This window comes from Chanos chanos, chromosome 12, assembly GCF_902362185.1.
Source record: "Chanos chanos chromosome 12, fChaCha1.1, whole genome shotgun sequence".
Lineage (NCBI taxonomy): Eukaryota > Metazoa > Chordata > Actinopteri > Gonorynchiformes > Chanidae > Chanos > Chanos chanos.
The window spans coordinates 3,303,993-3,323,790 of record NC_044506.1 but is presented as its reverse complement, the minus strand read 5'-3'; the positions used below and the strand labels follow the sequence as shown (position 1 = coordinate 3,323,790).

The 19,798-nt window shown below is 39.8% G+C and overlaps 2 gene segments (V, D, J or C); both read right to left on the bottom strand.

The window, feature by feature from the left end:
• Window positions 1-1,400: 1,400 nt before the first annotated feature.
• On the bottom strand, window positions 1,401-1,920 carry LOC115825456 (immunoglobulin kappa variable 4-1-like). The segment is given in 2 exon segments: window positions 1,401-1,738; window positions 1,872-1,920. Coding segments are annotated over 2 exon segments (387 nt in total).
• Window positions 1,921-6,396: 4,476 nt separating this feature from the next.
• On the bottom strand, window positions 6,397-6,943 carry LOC115825455 (immunoglobulin kappa variable 4-1-like). The segment is given in 2 exon segments: window positions 6,397-6,728; window positions 6,889-6,943. Coding segments are annotated over 2 exon segments (381 nt in total).
• Window positions 6,944-19,798: the final 12,855 nt, after the last annotated feature.

Genomic DNA, 19,798 nt, shown 5'->3' with positions numbered 1-19,798 from the left:
GTCTGCTATTGTCACAAAAGCAATCCACTACATTAGTTAATGAGAAATAATAATAAACTGTTAATCTCCAAACATTTGAAATAGTTTAAAAGAAATCCTTATGTGTCTTAATACTTTAATATGGACAGAGTGAATGTTGTAAAGTCCTGGTAAAAAGTCCTGTCTGTAGAGTGATTCAGACAAAAGCTGTATTGACATAAAGACCCCATGGAATGATTGTTTAAATGTTTGAGCTTTCTATGATACTGCAATGTTTCCAACTATTTTTGAAAAACAAATCATAATTGAAGACAAATGATCAATGTCAAAGGTTTAGGGATTTTCTGGTTTAAAAAGAGGAGTTAACTTTTGTCACTTTACCATCTCTGGGAAGATGGCACCACTGTTAAATACTCAAAAAAAGATGAAAGCCATCTTCATGGGTCTAGGGGGATGGGCACACTTAATAGGAAAGTAGCCACATTCAAACAAGACCCTCATGCTCCAATAAACTAGACACACACATGCAGAGGGACACATTGCTTTCTCTCAGAGAGATAAGACTTAAACCAAGAGAGCACCAGGCCACGAATGCCAGTTTGATTTTACTGGTGTTTAACAGTATGGTGTGATCAACTGTGTCGAACGCTGCACTCAAATTGATAAGGATAAGCATTGAGTTATGACCAGCATCCATGACTAGTAAAAGATCACTAGTCACTCTAGTTAGTGCAGTTTCAGTCAAATGAAAACACCTGAAGCCTGACTGGGACACTTCGAACAGATTGTTGGAGGACATATACGCGATGAGATGAGTATCTGGCATTTTTTTTGAGTATTCTGGACACAAACGGGAGATTAGAGATTGGCCTATAATTATTTAAGTCTTCAGGGTCGAGGTTACGTTTTTTTAAGTACATGGCTATTCTATTCTATTCTATTCTATTCTATTCTATTCTACATATTGTAGTGTGGGACTTACTCCAAGCAAGTGTATTATAAGAGGACTAGATTATTCCTTTTTCTTTTCACATATCTTTAGATTAGTATCTGCTTATTCAAAGTTTGAGAAAAGATGGGTATCAGTTTCAGTATGTATCAGACTATAATACACTGCCAGACCTAGAGAACAATGTACATTAAAACATGATAGTATGAAAAGGTTCCAGATATAGTGGATAACTGTGAGTAGAAAGTGTAATTTATGCAACTTTTTTTCTTTAGTGACATTAAAGTATGTGAGAACTGAAGTATGTGCATGTAGAGAAGAAAACTGTAAAAATTCTCTGGGGTTAGTTTAGTGTAATTGTGTGTCACTGTGTTGTATCACATCCTCCCCCTCAGCACCTGCAGTAGGTCCCAGCTGCAGCAGTGCAGTCTCTGTGCAGTCTGACTGAGGGAGGTTTTTGTACGGCTCTATATCACTGTGTGAACAGATATTTACCACTGATCTCATGGTAACTCTGACAGTAATAATCTCCTGCATCTTCAGTCTGGACTCCTCTGATGGTCAGAGTGAAGTCAGTTCCAGATCCACTGCCACTGAAACGATTTGGAATTCCTGACTGTAACTTCTTGGCCCAGTAAAGAAGGAGTTTAGGAGCCTGTCCAGGTTTCTGTTGGTACCAGTGCAGCTCTTCATCTCCATCACTATGGCGGTGCACTGCAGGACTCGTTTTGCAGTTAATAGTGACTGTGTCTCCTGCAAGGGAAGATTTCACTTCAGGAGTCTGAATCACGGTCACCTGTCCTCTTGACTCTGGAAAACAAAAACAAAAACAAAAAAAAACATAAACATTAAATGCTGTATTAAATACAAAACAATAAATCAATGCTTGTGTCTCAACAATAAATTAATGCTTGTGTTTTAAAGAGTTATTATAGAAATTTACCATGAAAACAGAGAGACAGTGTCCAGATGAAGATGGTGATGAAAGTCATGGTGTCTGTGAGTTAAGTTAGTGGGGCAGGCAGCTCTCAGTCATCAAGTGTTAAACTCACAGGGCTATAAACACTCCCAGAGCACTGAAGCATGTGCTGTCAATGCAAAGTCTCCTCTCTCTATGGAAATCATCTTCCTGGGTAATCTCAATACAGTAATCACTGTATGATCAACTAAAGTAAAAAATCAGTGTGAACAGCAGAATTTTTATTGATTATCTCTCATCATTATAAAGTGTGCTTAACAATCTTTAATCAGACCTTTATTCAGCTCTGATCAGAAATGTGTTCTGAGAGATTACATGCTCTGAGAGATTCTTTATCTTTTTAGAAATGTCTTCTCTGAGCTCTCTTAAGTGATAGATGAATTAAGACAAAGAGAGAGAGACATGTAGAGAGACAGGTAGAGAACCAGGACTGTGAAGGAAGAGAGAGGAGATGAGGTCATAACATGTCTGTCAATATCAACATGATGACGTCACAGGTCAAATGATCACATCACTGATTCACTGAGGTCAAGGGTGACCAGATATGTGGAGAGCTTTTCATTTTTTTCAGTGTGGAATCATCCATATTCATTCAGACTTAATAAACATTTCTTTATGTATTTGATGTTCTGTGATGAAAATATGTTTTTTAAAACTATTCTACACTGAATACAGAAAAGATAAGCTATAATACAACAATGAATGTTATCAGCAAGGTTTAGTTAATATCTAAAATGTCTTAAATATTCACAGGAGAGACTGTTAGAGAATCTAAAAGCATGTATTGTTATCAGTGCATCAGATAAACTAGATGCTTTAACTCAGAGAGCTGCACTTCCACCTAAAACTCGTTTCATGAGGAGATGAGATTATACCTTCTAGAAGAAACACAGACACTCTCATTTAATACAATCCACCAGAGAATCTTCACAACCCTTAAATATTCTGGTGTTTTCTTTAATTGCTTTGCCCTTTGACCCTTGCCAGAACCAAAGGCTTCCCTTTCACTGCTGGCACTGCACCATCTACAGGACTGATGTGAAATAGCATATCATAAGCTTGAATCTCATAGAAAACGATATTATGGTGTTTCAGAGGCTGTCTGAAATTCAAAATTAAAATTCTGTTTATTCATTCTAATCTATTAACTGTTACTTTTTTTTTTTTTTTTTTCCTTACTCCAACTAATTTCCAGTCCACTACCTGTGTGTGTAATAGTAGAGATAAATGTCATGACCTCATTACAGGTCATGACTGTTTATAGCCTGTACAGCACCCATAACAACAGCAAATACAACAGACCTTACAACAGCCCGTCTAACAAAGGAACCAGACACGACTCATGTAAAAGGTGACCATCCACACAGCTGTTCACATTCATAACTGCCAGCAAAGTTATAAAATACTCTCTGAACATGAATACATTTCGCAAACATGCATTCAGCAGCGTCTAAGGATCAGATGTTTTATTTCTTTAAATATTAATCCTGTGTGTTAATGCATAGACTCCTGATAGTTTAAAGTTTAATCCTGTGTGTTAATGCATACACTCCTGATAGTTTAAACTTTAATCCTGTGTGTTAATGCATAGACTCCTGATAGTTTAAAGTTTAATTCTGTGTGTTAATGCATAGACTCTTGATAGTTTAAAGTTTAATCCTGTGTGTTAATGCATAGACTCCTGATAGTTTAAAGTTTAATCCTGTGTGTTAATGCATAGACTCCTGATAGTTTAAAGTTTAATCCTGTTTTTTAATGCATAGACTCCCTGAGGTGGTTAGTAATGTATTACGTTTACTCTGTTACACATACTGAAGTAACCTGTGGTCTCTGGTCTCTGTCTCTTGTGATGGAGTAGTAGAACCATTCTCTGTTTCATATTTTAACATCCCCAAATAAACAACAGGAGAGAGACCATCACACTGGTTGCTTTATGTTATGAAATAAACTAAAAAAGGGTTGTTAGCCACCAACCCACCCCTTGGTAATGGAACATGGGGGTTCAGAATTCTTACCTACAACCCTGCACACATCCATACCTTTTTAAAATGAATGTAAAGTTACCGAGAAAATCACTGAAAAACGAAGTGTTTCCAACTTTAGATGTGTTTGTAATGAATGTCTATTGCACTGCTGATATTTCAGTAGTGAAACCCATGATACACTGTTTTATTAGCATATGGGATAGAATGGCTGTGCTATTTGAGTCTTTATGTGGAGCCTTGTCTTTATGTTGGTTTGAGATCAACAGTCACCTTACTGAGTGATTCTTCAAAACAGGGTCAGTACTCACCCTCTCAAACACACACACACACACACACACACACACACACTCACACACACACCCACACACACACACACACCACATACGTCCAGAAACACACAAAGGTTCAGACACACACAAATGGACAAACAGAAATAAAGACTAGGACTGTGTGACGTTTTAAGAGAATAAACAGTGTTGTGACTTTGGCATTGGTTTCAAAAGATCTTAAGAAAACAATGGAAGAAATGCTATTACTATTAATCTGGTTTGGAAGATTTATTAAACCAACCTGTGGGTTACCCTACCCATCTCTGTAGACTCCTGAGAGTTTCACTGTGATGCATCATATCAAATGGTTTTCTTTTTCTTTTTCATGTTTTTGCTCTCACCTGATTCCTGAACTTTCTTCTGCTGCTCAGTTTTGCAGGCACATTTGGTGTTTCTCAAAACTCTTATCGAATTCATCTTATTTCTAAATGGTCTTGCGCCACAGTACCTGAGCGAACTGCTGGTCTTTTATGATCCACCACGCCAACTTAGATCAAAAGGTGCAGGCTATTTGTTGGTACCTCGAGTTGTGACAGCTACAGCAGGGGGCAGAGCCTTCTCTTACAGAGCCCCACAGTTATGGAATAGCCTCCCAATTAATGTTCGAGACTCAGACACAGTCTCTATGTTTAAGTCAAGGCTGAAAACTTATCTGTTTAGCCAAGCCTTTTGCTAACAGCTCTTTACTAGGTAAAGGAGCAGATCTGGAGGATTCCTGGGCATAGAATGTTTGGTGAACTGGGATGTGTGGATGCTGTTGCCCCCCCCACTCTAACATGTTCACTCAGGTTTGTTGATGGTGGATGGTGGAGTGGGTGGCCGCCTTGGGTCTCAGAGTGCCATCATTACCTTCTAGCTCTCCCTTTTAGCTATGCTGTAATAGCTAGTCTTGCTGGAGTCCCTGCCTGCACTCAGAACATGATGTACATTTTCCCTTATCCATTATGTGGAAATGAACATATCTAACAATCTCTCTCTCTCTCTCTCTCTCTCTCTCTCTCTCTCTCTCTCTCTCTCTCTCCCTCTCTCTCTCTCTCGCCACACATGCTACTCCTGAGATACCAATGATCCTGACTCCTGCCCTCTGGACCAATCCATCATGGTGTTATCATCTTTCATTCTCCTGTCAGCTTCGCCATCCCCTTTGTTTGTGCTGTGTATTTACTTGAAATTGTAACTGTCCGCTGGGTCAGCACCTATTGCACACCTGTCTGGTCAAGAAGGGGTCTCCTCTCTTTGTGGTTCTTCTCAAGATTTCTCCCATTTTCCCATTTCCCTTTTGGGTTTTGGGGGAGTTTTTTCCTTGCCTGTCATGAGGATTAAGTCAGTGGGTGCCGTCCTGTTTTGATTTTTATTGTTGTGTTATGTGAAGCCCTTTGAGACTGTAAACAGTGATATTGGGCTCTAAATTAACTTGAAACTTGAAACATAAATTCATTATCAGGCCAGATAGACACGCAAGTAAGTTAAAGGAATATAATAGGGTGATCTACAAGTCAGAAGTGACATGAAGTTCACACCATGAAGTGGTAAGTAGTGCATTAGGGGATGGAGATGTTGGGGTAGTAGGCAGGGGTTGAGTATAGATGGGTGATTTAGTGAGTGGTTTTTTAGTGAGAGGATTGTGAGGATCTTCTTCATAGATGGGATAGAGCTGAGAAATTTATTCCACCAGTGAGGAACCACACATGCAAAGAGTCCAGCTGGTGACTTTCTGCTGTGGGGTACTGGAACCTACAAACACTGTTCCTTCACAGACCATAACGGGAGGCATCGGACACAGGTTTTAATAGGTGACCCAATGTATGTAGGAGAGGTTCCACTGGATGACCTGAGAGCAGCATCAGGGCCTTAAACGTGATGTGGGCAGATACAGGGAGCCAGTGGAGGGAAATGAGGAGTTTAACTGTTGGACTGGCACCTGCATGTCTGTATATAATCTCACTGCCGTTATGGCAACTCTAAATCTATACATAATCTGACGGTTTTATGGCAACACTGTCTATAAAATGTCACTGTTGTTATGGCACATCTGTGTCTGTCTGTGATCTCAAAGTAAAGACTGTGTCATTGTGCTGTATCACATCCTCCCCCTCAGCACCTGCACTAGGTCCCAGCTGCAGCAGTGCAGTCTCTGTGCAGTCTGACTGGGGGAGGTTTTTGTACGGCTCTATATCACTGTGTGAACACATCTTTACCACTGATCTTATGGTAACTCTGACAGTAATAATCTCCTGCATCTTCAGTCTGGACTCCTCTGATGGTCAGAGTGAAGTCAGTCCCAGATCCACTGCCACTGAAACGATCTGGAATTCCTGACTGTAATCGATTGGCCCAGTAAATGAGACGTTTAGGAGCCTGTCCAGGTTTGTGTTGGTACCATGATAAGATATCATCACTACCATCATTGTACACTGCAGGACTGGTTTTACAGTTGATAGTGACTGTGTCTCCTGGAAGAGCAGATTTCACGGGAGTCTGAGTCACAGTAACCTGTCCTCTGGAGCCTAAAAAAAAAAAAAACGTCTTTTTAAATTGTGTGAAATAAAACATTATAAAGTAAAAAATTCAATAATTTAATATTTGTGTCTCCGGTCTTTTTCCCCCCAAAAGTTTAAAGAATTGGTCTCCAACATGTTCTGCGTTTTGAAGAGTGTAAAATCTTACCATGAAAACAGAGAGTCAGTGTCCAGATGAAGATGGTGATGAAAGTCATGGTGTCTGTGGGTTAAGTTAGTGGGGCAGGCAGCTCTCAGTCATCAAGTGTTAAACTCACAGGGCTATAAACACTCCCAGAGCACTGAAGCATGTGCTGCCAATGCAAAGTCTGCTCACTCTATGGAAATGATCTTCCTGGGTAAACAGGAGACATGTTATAAAACAGTGCTGTGAACACAGACTTAGTGCTGAATGGACATTCTCCTGGTTGCAGCACAATATTTTCATATTATTTCCTTCACAAATTTCAGACCTAAGTTACTAATGTTTTTAGTACTTTTTTTAAAACTGTTTTAACTTCTATCTATTCTGTACTCTATATTTTATATGATGACCGATATTCAACCATTCTGTATCACTGTAAGTTCACTTCCTTGTTTTTGGTCAGTGAATCAGTAGTTCCACATGTGTTTGTTTAATATTGTCTTTTTCTGTCTAGTATATATACTTTTAGTTTTCCCTTCTTTGGTTGAGCGGAGGTGTTTTGTCAATGTGTCGTATTAACCAGAAGTTTGAATCTTAAAAACTGTAAGTGTCCAGAAGTCTTCTGCTTTATCATTTTGCTTTAATCACTAAATGTATGCACATAATTCAAAGAAAATAAAAATCTGTTTTGAGCTGTAAACTTTGTTATTCTATTCAAATCTATGGACAGATTATTGTCAAGGTTTAGAATTGATAACATAACTCTTCACAAAAGACAAGCATGACATAAGAGTCAACCGCAAAACACAGACAGATTTCACTCTGTTGTGTAGGTTTCTGGTTTTTTGGGTTTTTTTTTTTTTTTTTTTTTTTTTTTTTTTTTTTTTACCTGTGAAAACGGTGAAATGATCTGAGAGACAATGATGATTCCTCACTCAATGAACCTGACTTTCCATTTGTGCTGTTTGAAGAACAGTGATGTGTCTTGGCTGATGATTGGTTGATGTCTCCCTCATCTGATTTGTATGGTGGCAGTTGGAGGTGGATTAGAAATGTCAGAATTTATGATGCCAGACAGGAGTGCGGAGTGAAATGATCATGTAATTTAATAAAATATTCAATAAGGCATAAAGTTCTCTACCAGTCAAGAGAAACTGGCGTGTGTTATTGTAAATAAAGATAAGGTATATTGGAGTGGTACTGTAAATAAAGATAAGGTATATTAGAGTGGTAGTGTAAATAAAGATAAGGTATATTAGAGTGTTATTGTAAATAAAGATAAGGTATATTAGAGTGGTAGTGTAAATAAAGATAAGGTATATTAGAGTGGTAGTGTAAATAAAGATAAGGTATATTAGAGTGGTAGTGTAAATAAAGATAAGGTATATTAGAGTGGTAGTGTAAATAAAGATAAGGTATATTAAAGTGGTAGTGTAAATAAAGATGAGGTATATTAGAGTGGTAGTGTAAATAAAGATGAGGTATATTAGAGTGGTAGTGTAAATAAAGATAAGGTATATTAGAGTGGTAGTGTAAATAAAGATAAGGTATATTAGAGTGGTAGTGTAAATAAAGATAAGGTATATTAGAGTGGTAGTGTAAACAAAGATGAGGTATATTAGAGTGGTAGTGTAAATAAAGATAAGGTATATTAGAGTGGTAGTGTAAATAAAGATGAGGTATATCAGAGTGGTAGTGTAAATAAAGATAAGGTATATTAGAGTGGTAGTGTAAATAAAGATAAGGTATATTAGAGTGGTAGTGTAAATAAAGATAAGGTATATTAGAGTGGTATTGTAAATAAAGATAAGGTATATTAGAGTGGTAGTGTAAATAAAGATAAGGTATATTAGAGTGGTAGTGTAAATAAAGATGAGGTATATTAGAGTGGTAGTGTAAATAAAGATGAGGTATATTAGAGTGGTAGTGTAAATAAAGATAAGGTATATTAGAGTGGTAGTGTAAATAAAGATAAGGTATATTAGAGTGGTAGTGTAAATAAAGATAAGGTATATTAGAGTGGTAGTGTAAATAAAGATGAGGTATATTAGAGTGGTAGTGTAAATAAAGATAAGGTATATTAGAGTGGTAGTGTAAATAAAGATGAGGTATATTAGAGTGGTAGTGTAAATAAAGATAAGGTATATTAGAGTGGTATTGTAAATAAAGATAAGGTATATTAGAGTGGTAGTGTAAATAAAGATAAGGTATATTAGAGTGGTAGTGTAAATAAAGATAAGGTATATTAGAGTGGTAGTGTAAATAAAGATGAGGTATATTAGAGTGGTAGTGTAAATAAAGATAAGGTATATTAGAGTGGTATTGTAAATAAAGATAAGGTATATTAGAGTGGTAGTGTAAATAAAGATAAGGTATATTAGAGTGGTAGTGTAAATAAAGATAAGGTATATCAGAGTGGTAGTGTAAATAAAGATAAGGTATATTAGAGTGGTAGTGTAAATAAAGATAAGGTATATTAGAGTGGTAGTGTAAATAAAGATAAGGTATATTAGAGTGGTAGTGTAAATAAAGATAAGGTATATTAGAGTGGTAGTGTAAATAAAGATGAGGTATATTAGAGTGGTAGTGTAAATAAAGATAAGGTATATTAGAGTGGTAGTGTAAATAAAGATAAGGTATATTAGAGTGGTAGTGTAGATAAAGATAAGGTATATTAGAGTGGTAGTGTAAATAAAGATAAGGTATATTAGAGTGGTAGTGTAAATAAAGATAAGGTATATTAGAGTGTTATTGTAAATAAAGATAAGGTATATTAGAGTGGTAGTGTAAATAAAGATAAGGTATATTAGAGTGTTATTGTATATAAAGATAAGGTATATTAGAGTGGTAGTGTAAATAAAGATAAGGTATATTAAAGTGCTAGTGTGACAGGCGTCAGAAAGAAAAGAAGTATGCCCAAGGTGTGTTGGTGTGATGACCTTGTCTCCTCCCCTCGCTGGTTCTACCATTCAGTGTTCAGTGTCACCAATCTACTGATCACCAGTCACACTTCACCATCATCATCTGCACCTGTTTGTGTTTGTTCATTATGTTTGTTCCACCCCTTTCTGATGAGCCTGTTTGTATAAATATCACATCCCTGAAGTCTTAACTGAGACCTTGCCCTGTCTTTTTGTTTCCTCTGCACCTGATCCTTGTATTTATCTGTACTAAATCCTTGTCTTTGTCTGCAACCTTGTTGTCATCAAATAAAACCCCATGTGCACATGCATCCAGCCTTCTCTGAACTCTGTGATAGTTGGACCTTGTTGTATACAGTTTGCCCCAGCAACAAGATCCTGATATCACCTAACACTAACAAATTACTGTCTGAAAACTAAAGACAATACCATCAATGGAAAATGACCTGACACAGAATAAACTTTAGCCACGGTTTACGTCATACACAAGGGTCAAGATAGATTACAGTGTTAATGAGGCATCTTTCATGGGGGAAATTGACATCTCATCTCTGGTCTTCAGTGCTGGTCATCCCTAAGTGTCAGGCTGTCTGTGTGAGGATAAATTATTTTACACAAATTTAATAAGGGGATTTCTGAGTTCTATTAGCTATGCAGGAGTCATCTGTGTCTCACACAGGGTGGTAACTCACTATCTAGTTCTCCTCCATCAGCACTCCTGCAGAGACATCTTAAACCAAGACAGATCCCAAACATAATTTTTACAACACCTAAGGTGATCTTTGTTACCCTAACATGGTCCTAATGCTTCCCTATTAACCTCTAACTTAGTGCTGGGGTGTTGGTCATGTTATATACTGTATATCAGGGTTTCTGTTAGCCAGTAATTACTGGTTTTGCCTGGTAAAATTTATGAAAAATCAATAGAACTGCTAGAACTTTGAAATCTTCTGAGAAGAACCAGCTTATGTAGTAACCTTGACTCAGTTCAAATGAATCACATTTAATGTTCTTTTTTGAATCTTTAAGAATAATTCAGGAATATGAAGAAAAATATGCCTAAAGTTATTTGTAATACTTGTTGTCTAATAGTTGTCTCTCTGAAGGGGATTTAATGACTAGAAAATTAATGTCAGAAGCGAATGTCTCCATTCCTAAAAGACTTAAATTATGAAAGAAAGAAAGAAAGAAAGAAAGAAAGAAAGAAAGAAAAAAAGAGAGAAAGAGAGAAAGAAAAGGTATTTAAACTTCTAAATTCAATGTGTTTGAACTTATTAATATTCGGAGTTTTTTTTTTTTTTGTTTTTTTTTTAATTAGAAATGATCGGAAAATTTTTTGTAAAAACATGAGATATAATATAATTATTATTTTCTTTTCTCGCTGTCTACTTTTAATATTGTCATGACATTCAGAGAGCTTGCAAACTCTTCTTGAAAAATGTTATACATCTTGAACACTGTCATACTTTTGATAATGTATGATACAATTAATCTGTCTGATTAATGTTGTAGGACTGACCTATCACTTCTTAAGTATCAGAATTATATTGTATATTCACTATTTTTGTATTATTAAGTATTTGAAATTTTTTACATTAGTGTGTGTGTGTGTGTGTGTGTGTGTGTGTGTGTGCGTGTGCGCGCCCCATGTATTGCTACAACTCAAACACAGGTAGGTTCTTTGAAACAGGCGTTTATTACTTGGTCACGTCTGAGCTCTGGTCCACACCTCAGTCATGCCGTGAGAACTATATGTTACTGACCATAGTACAAGCATATCAACAAATTATATCATACATAGCTTGAATACAAACAAAAATGCAAATGATGCCTAGCGCTGGCATACACAAACTTTCATTCGCATTCAACAAGCAAAACAAGCACCTCATTGGCTGCTTGTTATGAAAAGAGATTCTTCAAGTCAGATATCTGATGACCAGCAATACATGGGAACAATTATCACCCTAAATTCTGTCACTTCCGCTAAAGGCGACAACACATTCTCGCGAAACGCGCTGTTTCGTACTTTATTGCATTTTACTGCAACAAATGAATTTCCTATACTTCAGATCGCATCAGAATTATCTTTTAAACTTACATCAAATAGATTATGTATTCATTTACTTATTTATTAATTGCATGAAATTATGGAATCAATTATGAATCAATTAATAATTATGTACCATAAACGCAATATTTATGCAACAGCTCTTACAGCTATCTTTCAAGGGACGGGCAAGTCCCCAGTCAGATAGCATGATCTGAAATAAGTGGCTGGTGGGGACCAAAAAGCTGGTCCCCAGTAGGAGAAGAACAGTTTTCTAAACTACATTGTTGTTAATGATAAAACAAAAAGTGTCAAAACATTTCCTCGGTTAAGGTTAAGTTTAGGGGTTTGGTAAGGGTTAGGGATAGGTTAGTATTCTTTAGTTGCAGAGTAATGGGAATCAATGGGGAGTCCCCACTAGGATATAAGTACAAACCTGTGTGTGTGTGTGTGTGTGTGTGTGTGTGTGTGTGTGTGTGTGTGTGTGTGTGTAATTGGTCTCCTTGCTGATCCATGTTGCTATCACTGATTTAATCAATATTCATTATTGTATCAATATTCCATCATTGTGATGGCTGTGTGTGATGGCTGCACATATAGGCCACTACATCAGTTTAGTTTCCACCTCATGTATCACATACACATAAGATATGCAATATATAATAACACCAACTACCATTCGTCTTCCACAACCTTTTATTTACTTTCAGTTTCTGAGTTAAGTGCATAAACTTAGTTCCTGAGGGATTCTGCAATTCACCTTTACCCATTGTTACCTGCCGGAGTCATCTCTCCAGGTTGGTCTGTCATGAACAGGGGTACCTTATGTAAATTTCAGCAGATACATTTGTTTAACTATAACCTTATATATTTATATATTAGCCAAGCTCTATTGTTTGTCACCCCCTCTGTCTGTTGTTTGGTGCTGACCTCTATCACCAGAGGCCAGAGCAGACTTTGTTTAGTTGCATAGAATTATTTTGTTTTTCACTTTATTTTGTTTCACTTTCGGTTTACAAAGTTTAATGAATTTTCTTCTTTTTTTCACAATGAACTGATGATTCCTACAATAAACCGCAAAATTCTGCACTGCCACTCCTGTCTCTGTGCCCTTCTCTTGGCCCGCCCTTTACAATCATAAACATTTATTATTATAGAATGATTATTGTGAGTGTAGAGAGAGAATAGTGCAAGATTCCCCTCTACAGAGTGTGTCATTGTGCTGTATCACATCCTCCCCCTCAGCACCTGCAGTAGGTCCCAGCTGCAGCAGTGCAGTCTCTGTGCCGTCTGACTGAGGGAGGTTTTTGTACGGTTCTATATCACTGTGTGAACAGACCTTTACCACTGATGCTATGGAAACTCTGACAGTAATAATCTCCTGCATCTTCAGTCTGGACTCCTCTGATGGTCAGAGTGAAGTCAGTCCCAGATCCACTGCCACTGAAATGATTTGGAATTCCAGAGATTAGTTTATCTGCATGTCTGATAAGGAGTTTAGAAGCCTGTCCTGGTTTGTGTTGGTACCAGAACATGTAGTGACCATAGGAACTGTGGCTGTAGTAATGCACTGCAGGACTGGTTTTACAGTTGATAGTGACTGTGTCTCCTGGAAGAGCAGATTTCGCTTCAGGAGTCTGAGTCATAGTCACCTGTCTTCTGGACTCTGTAATGAAGCAAACATAAATGTAAACAAGTAACTGAATGTAGTCATATTTTCTTTTGTCCGGTCTGGTTTCAGTCAGAGTCAGTTTTCAGCTGTATGAAAATATTGAAAAAATCTCACCATGAAAACAGAGAGTCAGTGTCCAGATGAAGATGGTGATGAAAGTCATGGTGTCTGTGGGTTAAGTTAGTGGGGCAGGCAGCTCTCAGTCATCAAGTGTTAAACTCACAGGGCTATAAACACTCCCAGAGCACTGAAGCATGTGCTGCCAATGCAAAGTCTCCTCCTCTCTATGGAAATGATCTTCCTGAGTGAATGGGGTACAGTTGGGGTGCACGTGTGTCACTCTTTTGAGCACCTAACTGATCTGAGTGCAGTGGTTTGTAGTCAGTCACAGAGTATAGTGTGTGAGCATGTGCTGTGGTGGGGTAGGTTGGTTGCTCTCTCTCTCTCTGGTCTGTCTGCTGCCTGGTCTGTCTTTCCTCTTGTCTTTCCATGTTCGACTGGTTTTATTTTTCTTTAATAAAGGTATTTGATTGTGAATTTTTGCTCTGTTTAATAAAACTGCTCTGTAAAAGTATTTGTACAACTCGCCATCTTGACTGCTGGATTTCATTTAAACAGGAAAACTACATTAACTACATGTGTGTGTTTAGTTTGACCTGTTGGGTTACAAATGTGAGGTCAGCTGCTTCCAACTTATTTCTTGCCACCTTTTACCGTTTTTGTGATGAGGCACAACTCTTGAAAAGGAAGCTGCCAGTGTTACTTGTTTCCTGACAGAAGGAGAGCTTTTACCCGGAGCAGAAGAGGTCTGTCCCCCGGTGTTTCACTGACTCAGTAAACTGCACTGGGTGATGCTGTTTGAGGTGGAGAAATAATCTGCTGCTACATTTAGTTGTGATGTTTCTACAGCATAATTTGCACAAGTCTGTACTCTGAGTGTCATCCCTCCAGAAACCGAAGTCTTTCATTCATTATTCACGTGACAGTTCATATGCAGTCCAATGCAGTGAGGAATGCACAGACCTATACTTTGGTGAAACGAAACAATCGTTAAAGAAAAGCATTGTCTCAACACAGGAGGGCCAACTCCTCAGGTCAAGACTTAGTGGTTTACCTACACCTGAAGGACAAGGGACACTCCTATGAGGACAACAATGTACATATTTTGGACAGGGAAGACAGGTGGTTTGAAAGAGGGGTGAAGGAGTTAAAGTAGAGAAACCATCCCTCACCAGAGGAGGAGGTCTACAACACCACTTATCACCCACCTACAACACTGTTCTTTAATCTCTTCCTAGGAGATTTAACAACCATTCTCACTTGGCCACATGAGACTTAAATCTCCCATTTAGTGTCCAGTTTGTCTCTATGGTCTGCTCCTCTGCCTTTTAGCCAATCACAATACTTCATCACACATCACATACCATATCGTAAAGGTTTGGTTGAAGGAGGAATTTTAAGGTGTTTGAGAGAGTGTTTAACACTATATAAGACTATTTAGGGATGATAATTCCTGTTCTATACTGTCTTTTGTTTAATTGTGTGTGTGTGTGTGTGTGTATGTTTGTGTGTGTGTGTGTGTGTGTGTGTGTGTGTGTGTGTGCGCGTGTTTAACTGTGACTGTCTCAGTTTGCTCATGTTCAGTGTATTTCAAGTCGAGTTTGCTCCATTTCTGTTAGTTGTCTCTGTCACTGTATGTTCATAACAACATTAATACTGAAAGCCTTTAACACTTTACTCATTACATTACTAACATGCTGACTGCATCATTGTGTGTATAGCATGGGAAAGTATGTGTGTGTAGTGTAGTTGTGTTTTCATACAGTGAACTTTCATATATTGGTCATCTTCCACACACGACACAACACAGCACTCTCTACATTCTCCCCTCTCACTGACATAGATGTCTACACACTTCTTTATAACAGACCCTCCACCTGCCCCTCAGTCCCTAAACCCTCACATCCTTTACAAGTCGTCTCTCCCATACTTATCCCTGCACTCACTCACATCATCAATGACAGGAATATTCCCCATCATTTTACAACTGGCTCAGGTTACTCCACTGCTCAAGATATTAACACTTACTCCATCACAAAGAGACCAACACTTACTCCATCACAAAGAGACCAACACTTACTCCATCACAAAGAGACCAACACTTACTCCATCACAAAGAGACCAACACTTAATACATCACAAAGAGACCAACACTTACTCCATCACAAAGAGACCAACACTTACTCCATCACAAAGAGACCAGCACTTACTCCATCACAAAGAGACCAACACTTACTCCATCACAAAGAGACCAACACTTACTCCATGTAATGACCTCATCTCCTCCCTCACCGGTAGCAGCCACTCAATGATCTGTGTCACCGTTTTACTGATCACCGGTCTGATCACTGGTTTACTAATCACCGGTCTGATCACTGATTTACTAATCACCGTCCTGATCACTGTTTTACTAATCACTGGCCTGATCACTGGATTACTAATCACTGGCCTGATCACTGGTTTACTAATCACCGACCTGATCACTGGTTTACTAATCACCAGCCTGATCACCGGTTTACTAATCACGGGCCTGATCACTGATTTACTAATCACCGGCCTGATCACCGGTTTACTAATCACCGGCCTGATCACTGGTTTACTAATCACGGGCCTGATCACTGGTTTACTAATCACTGGCCTGATCACCGGTTTACTGATCACCGGCCTGATCACTGGTTTACTAATCACTGGCCTGATCACTGGTTTACTAATCACTGGCCTGATCACCGGTTTACTGATCACCGGCCTGATCACCGGTTTACTAATCACCGGCCTGATCACTGGTTTACTAATCACTGGCCTGATCACCAGTTTACTGATCACCGGCCTGATCACCGGTTTACTAATCACTGGCCTGATCACTGGTATACTAATCACCAGCCTGATCACCGTTTTACTAATCACCAGCCTGATCACTGGTATACTAATCACCAGCCTGATCACCGTTTTACTAATCACCGGCCTGATCACTGGTTTACCAACCACCGGCCTGATCACTGGTATACTAATCACCGGCCTGATCACTGGTATACTAATCACCGGCCTGATCACCGGTTTACTAAGCACCTGCCTGATCACCGGTTTACTAATCACCAGCCTGATCACCGGTTTACTAATTTCATTTATTGTTGCAGCTCTAAAATAATGTAATGTCATGACATGAGAATAAAGCTTACCATAGTCTACACATGAACCTTCAGTCATATGACTAATTCTGCACAGTTCAAGTAGGCTAGTGCAAAAATCAGTGACAATTGACACGCCCATGTAGGCCTACATGAAACAAAAATGCGCCTCATAGTTATTAAATTATTGTCGTCATTTTTGCACATTGCGCATTATGTTATATTAATTTAAAATCAAGTTTTAACTTCATTTAAAGTTTGTTTGTTCCTCTTCTTCAATAAACGCTGTAAATGTGTTTATTGAAGGCTAAACGGCACAAGCTATTGTGTCAGTGTCCATTACATGATGTTTCTCTCCATAAACATTTCCTCTGTCCATGATTTAGTTGAATCTTTGTTTTGTTTTGTTTTGTTCTCAGGATAAATCACTGAACCTGTACATCATTATAACCAGTTGGGGATTCTTCTCATGTTCATTTGTGCCTGTGTGTCACGGCTGGCGGTGTGGTGCAGGACCCAAGTGCAAAGACACGATGATGTGGGTGAAAGAACGGAAGACTTTACTTAAAACGAAGATCCAAATACAGGTGTAAACTAATAACAAAAGCCATTAACAAAAAGGTGCAGCAAGACAGTGTGCACTAAAACACAAACAACGATAGACAAAGTACAAGGCAAACACTAGGACTTAAATAGAAGGAAAACTAATCAGGGCAAAACAGGATTGGGCGAAATTAACAAGGTAATAATCAGACAAACGGGAACAGGTGAGGGGCGGAGACAGGCACAGAACAAGAGCACAAAGACATGGCAAACTAAAAGTCCAAAATGGCGGTGCAGGTTGTGACAGAGCCCCCCCCTTAAGGGGCGGCTCCAGACGGCCCAAAAGAAAAACAAAAGTCCAGAACAGACCGGGTGGGTGGGGGGGGCGCACAGAGGGATGACCGAAGGTGCTGCAGCCGACGGGCCCCCTCTGCGGCCGAGCAGGTGAGGGGTTGGCTGGAACAGACTTTCAGAAGAACAGGAACGGGGCAGTCTTCAAAACAGCCTCGACGATGGCTAGAGGGCTGAGCTGGATCGGGGAAAGGGCCTCGGGAACAGGACAGGGCGTCAGCACGGGAGCCGACCAGGACAGGGCGTCAGCACGGGAGCCGACCAGGACAGGGCGTCAGCACGGGAGCCGACCAGGACAGGGCGTCAGCACGGGAGCCGACCTGGGCCGGGAAAGCGGCCTCGGGAACAGGGCAGGACAGCGCACCCTCCATGGTGCGCCGGGCAGCGCATTCCTCGCGCTGGGCAGCGCACCCTCCATGGTGCGCCGGGCAGCGCATTCCTCGCGCTGGGCAGCGCACCCTCCATGGTGCGCCGGGCAGCGCATTCCTCGCGCTGGGCAGCGCACCCTCCATGGTGCGCCGGGCAGCGCATTCCTCGCGCTGGGCAGCGCACCCTCCATGGTGCGCCGGGCAGCGCATTCCTCGCGCTGGGCAGCGCACCCTCCATGGTGCGCCAGGCAGCGCATTCCTCGCGCTGGGCAGCGCATTCCTCGCGCTGGGCAGCGCACTCTCCATGGTGCGCCAGGCAGCGCATTCCTCGCGCTGGGCAGCGCATTCCTCGCGCTGGGCAGCGCACTCTCCATGGTGCGCCCTCGGAGTCACTGCTTGAAGAGCGTGCTTGAGGGGATTCAGGGTGGCAGAGACAGGAGACCCAGGAGCGGACACAGCCCTAGAGATGGTTGGGCCCAGCACCACAGTCCATGTGGTGCCTGGGTCTAGGGCTGGGAGCCCCCCCCCAAAAAATTCCCCCCCCGGGTTAGGGGCTGGAGAACCTACCGAGAGAGGGAGCCCCGCCGCACCCAGGTCAGGAGCTGGAGCCGTCTCTGCCCGGGGGACCGAAGTGTCTGCTGGGTCCTTGTTTGGTCTATCGTTCTGTCACGGCTGGCGGTGTGGTGCAGGACCCAAGTGCAAAGACACGATGATGTGGGTGAAAGAACGGAAGACTTTACTTAAAACGAAGATCCAAATACAGGTGTAAACTAATAACAAAAGCCATTAACAAAAAGGTGCAGCAAGACAGTGTGCACTAAAACACAAACAACGATAGACAAAGTACAAGGCAAACACTAGGACTTAAATAGAAGGAAAACTAATCAGGGCAAAACAGGATTGGGCGAAATTAACAAGGTAATAATCAGACAAACGGGAACAGGTGAGGGGCGGAGACAGGCACAGAACAAGAGCACAAAGACATGGCAAACTAAAAGTCCAAAATGGCGGTGCAGGTTGTGACACTGTGTTTGAGACTAAAGAATTCGGGTTCTCATTTATATGTCTTGATCTATTGCAGCATCAGTGTAGACTCAGTCTAAGCACATGTGTTATCAGAAAAGTACATCAGTCCTTCTTTTGACTTTTACATAGATTAATAGCTGCTTATTGAAAAGTTGGCGATGATTTTCAGTGTGTGTCGGCCTACGAAAAACTGCCAGACTCAAAGAACAGTGTGTGTTGAAAAAAAAAAAAACAAAAAAAAAAACATATATATATAAAAAATATTTAGATATATACAGATATAGTCAGTAACAGTGAGGAGGAAGCCTAATTGATTCTTCTTTTCTTTAGTGAGAATAATGTATGGGAAACGTCATGTATATGCTTGCGTAGCCAGATTAAAAAGTGTACATTTGTTTTGTTTTTTTTATTATTGTATGAAATTTCAAGAAATCCTGACATGGTTGCTATTGTCTTATTTTATGTTTGTACATGATGTGTTTAAGTAAATGTGTTGAACTTCAACACTGAGTAGTTGCACCTGCACTGTTTCTATAAGAGACTGCAGTTCGTAGTCGTCATCATTGCGTCGCTCTCAGTCTGCAGTTGTTTAACTGAGGAGAGGTACGCAAGTTATACCCGTTAAATTATAAAAGTGTATTTTTGGTGATAAAAAATGAGACAAATGTTACACAATGCAGCCATACTTGTGTATTTAAAGATAGTGAACATGCAAACATTTTATTACTCAGATCCAAATACTGTAATTTCATATTTTACACAATTTATGTAAGACACGTGTTCCATACGGTGCTAGGAGGTTTCCCGTATGCTTTCTTTTG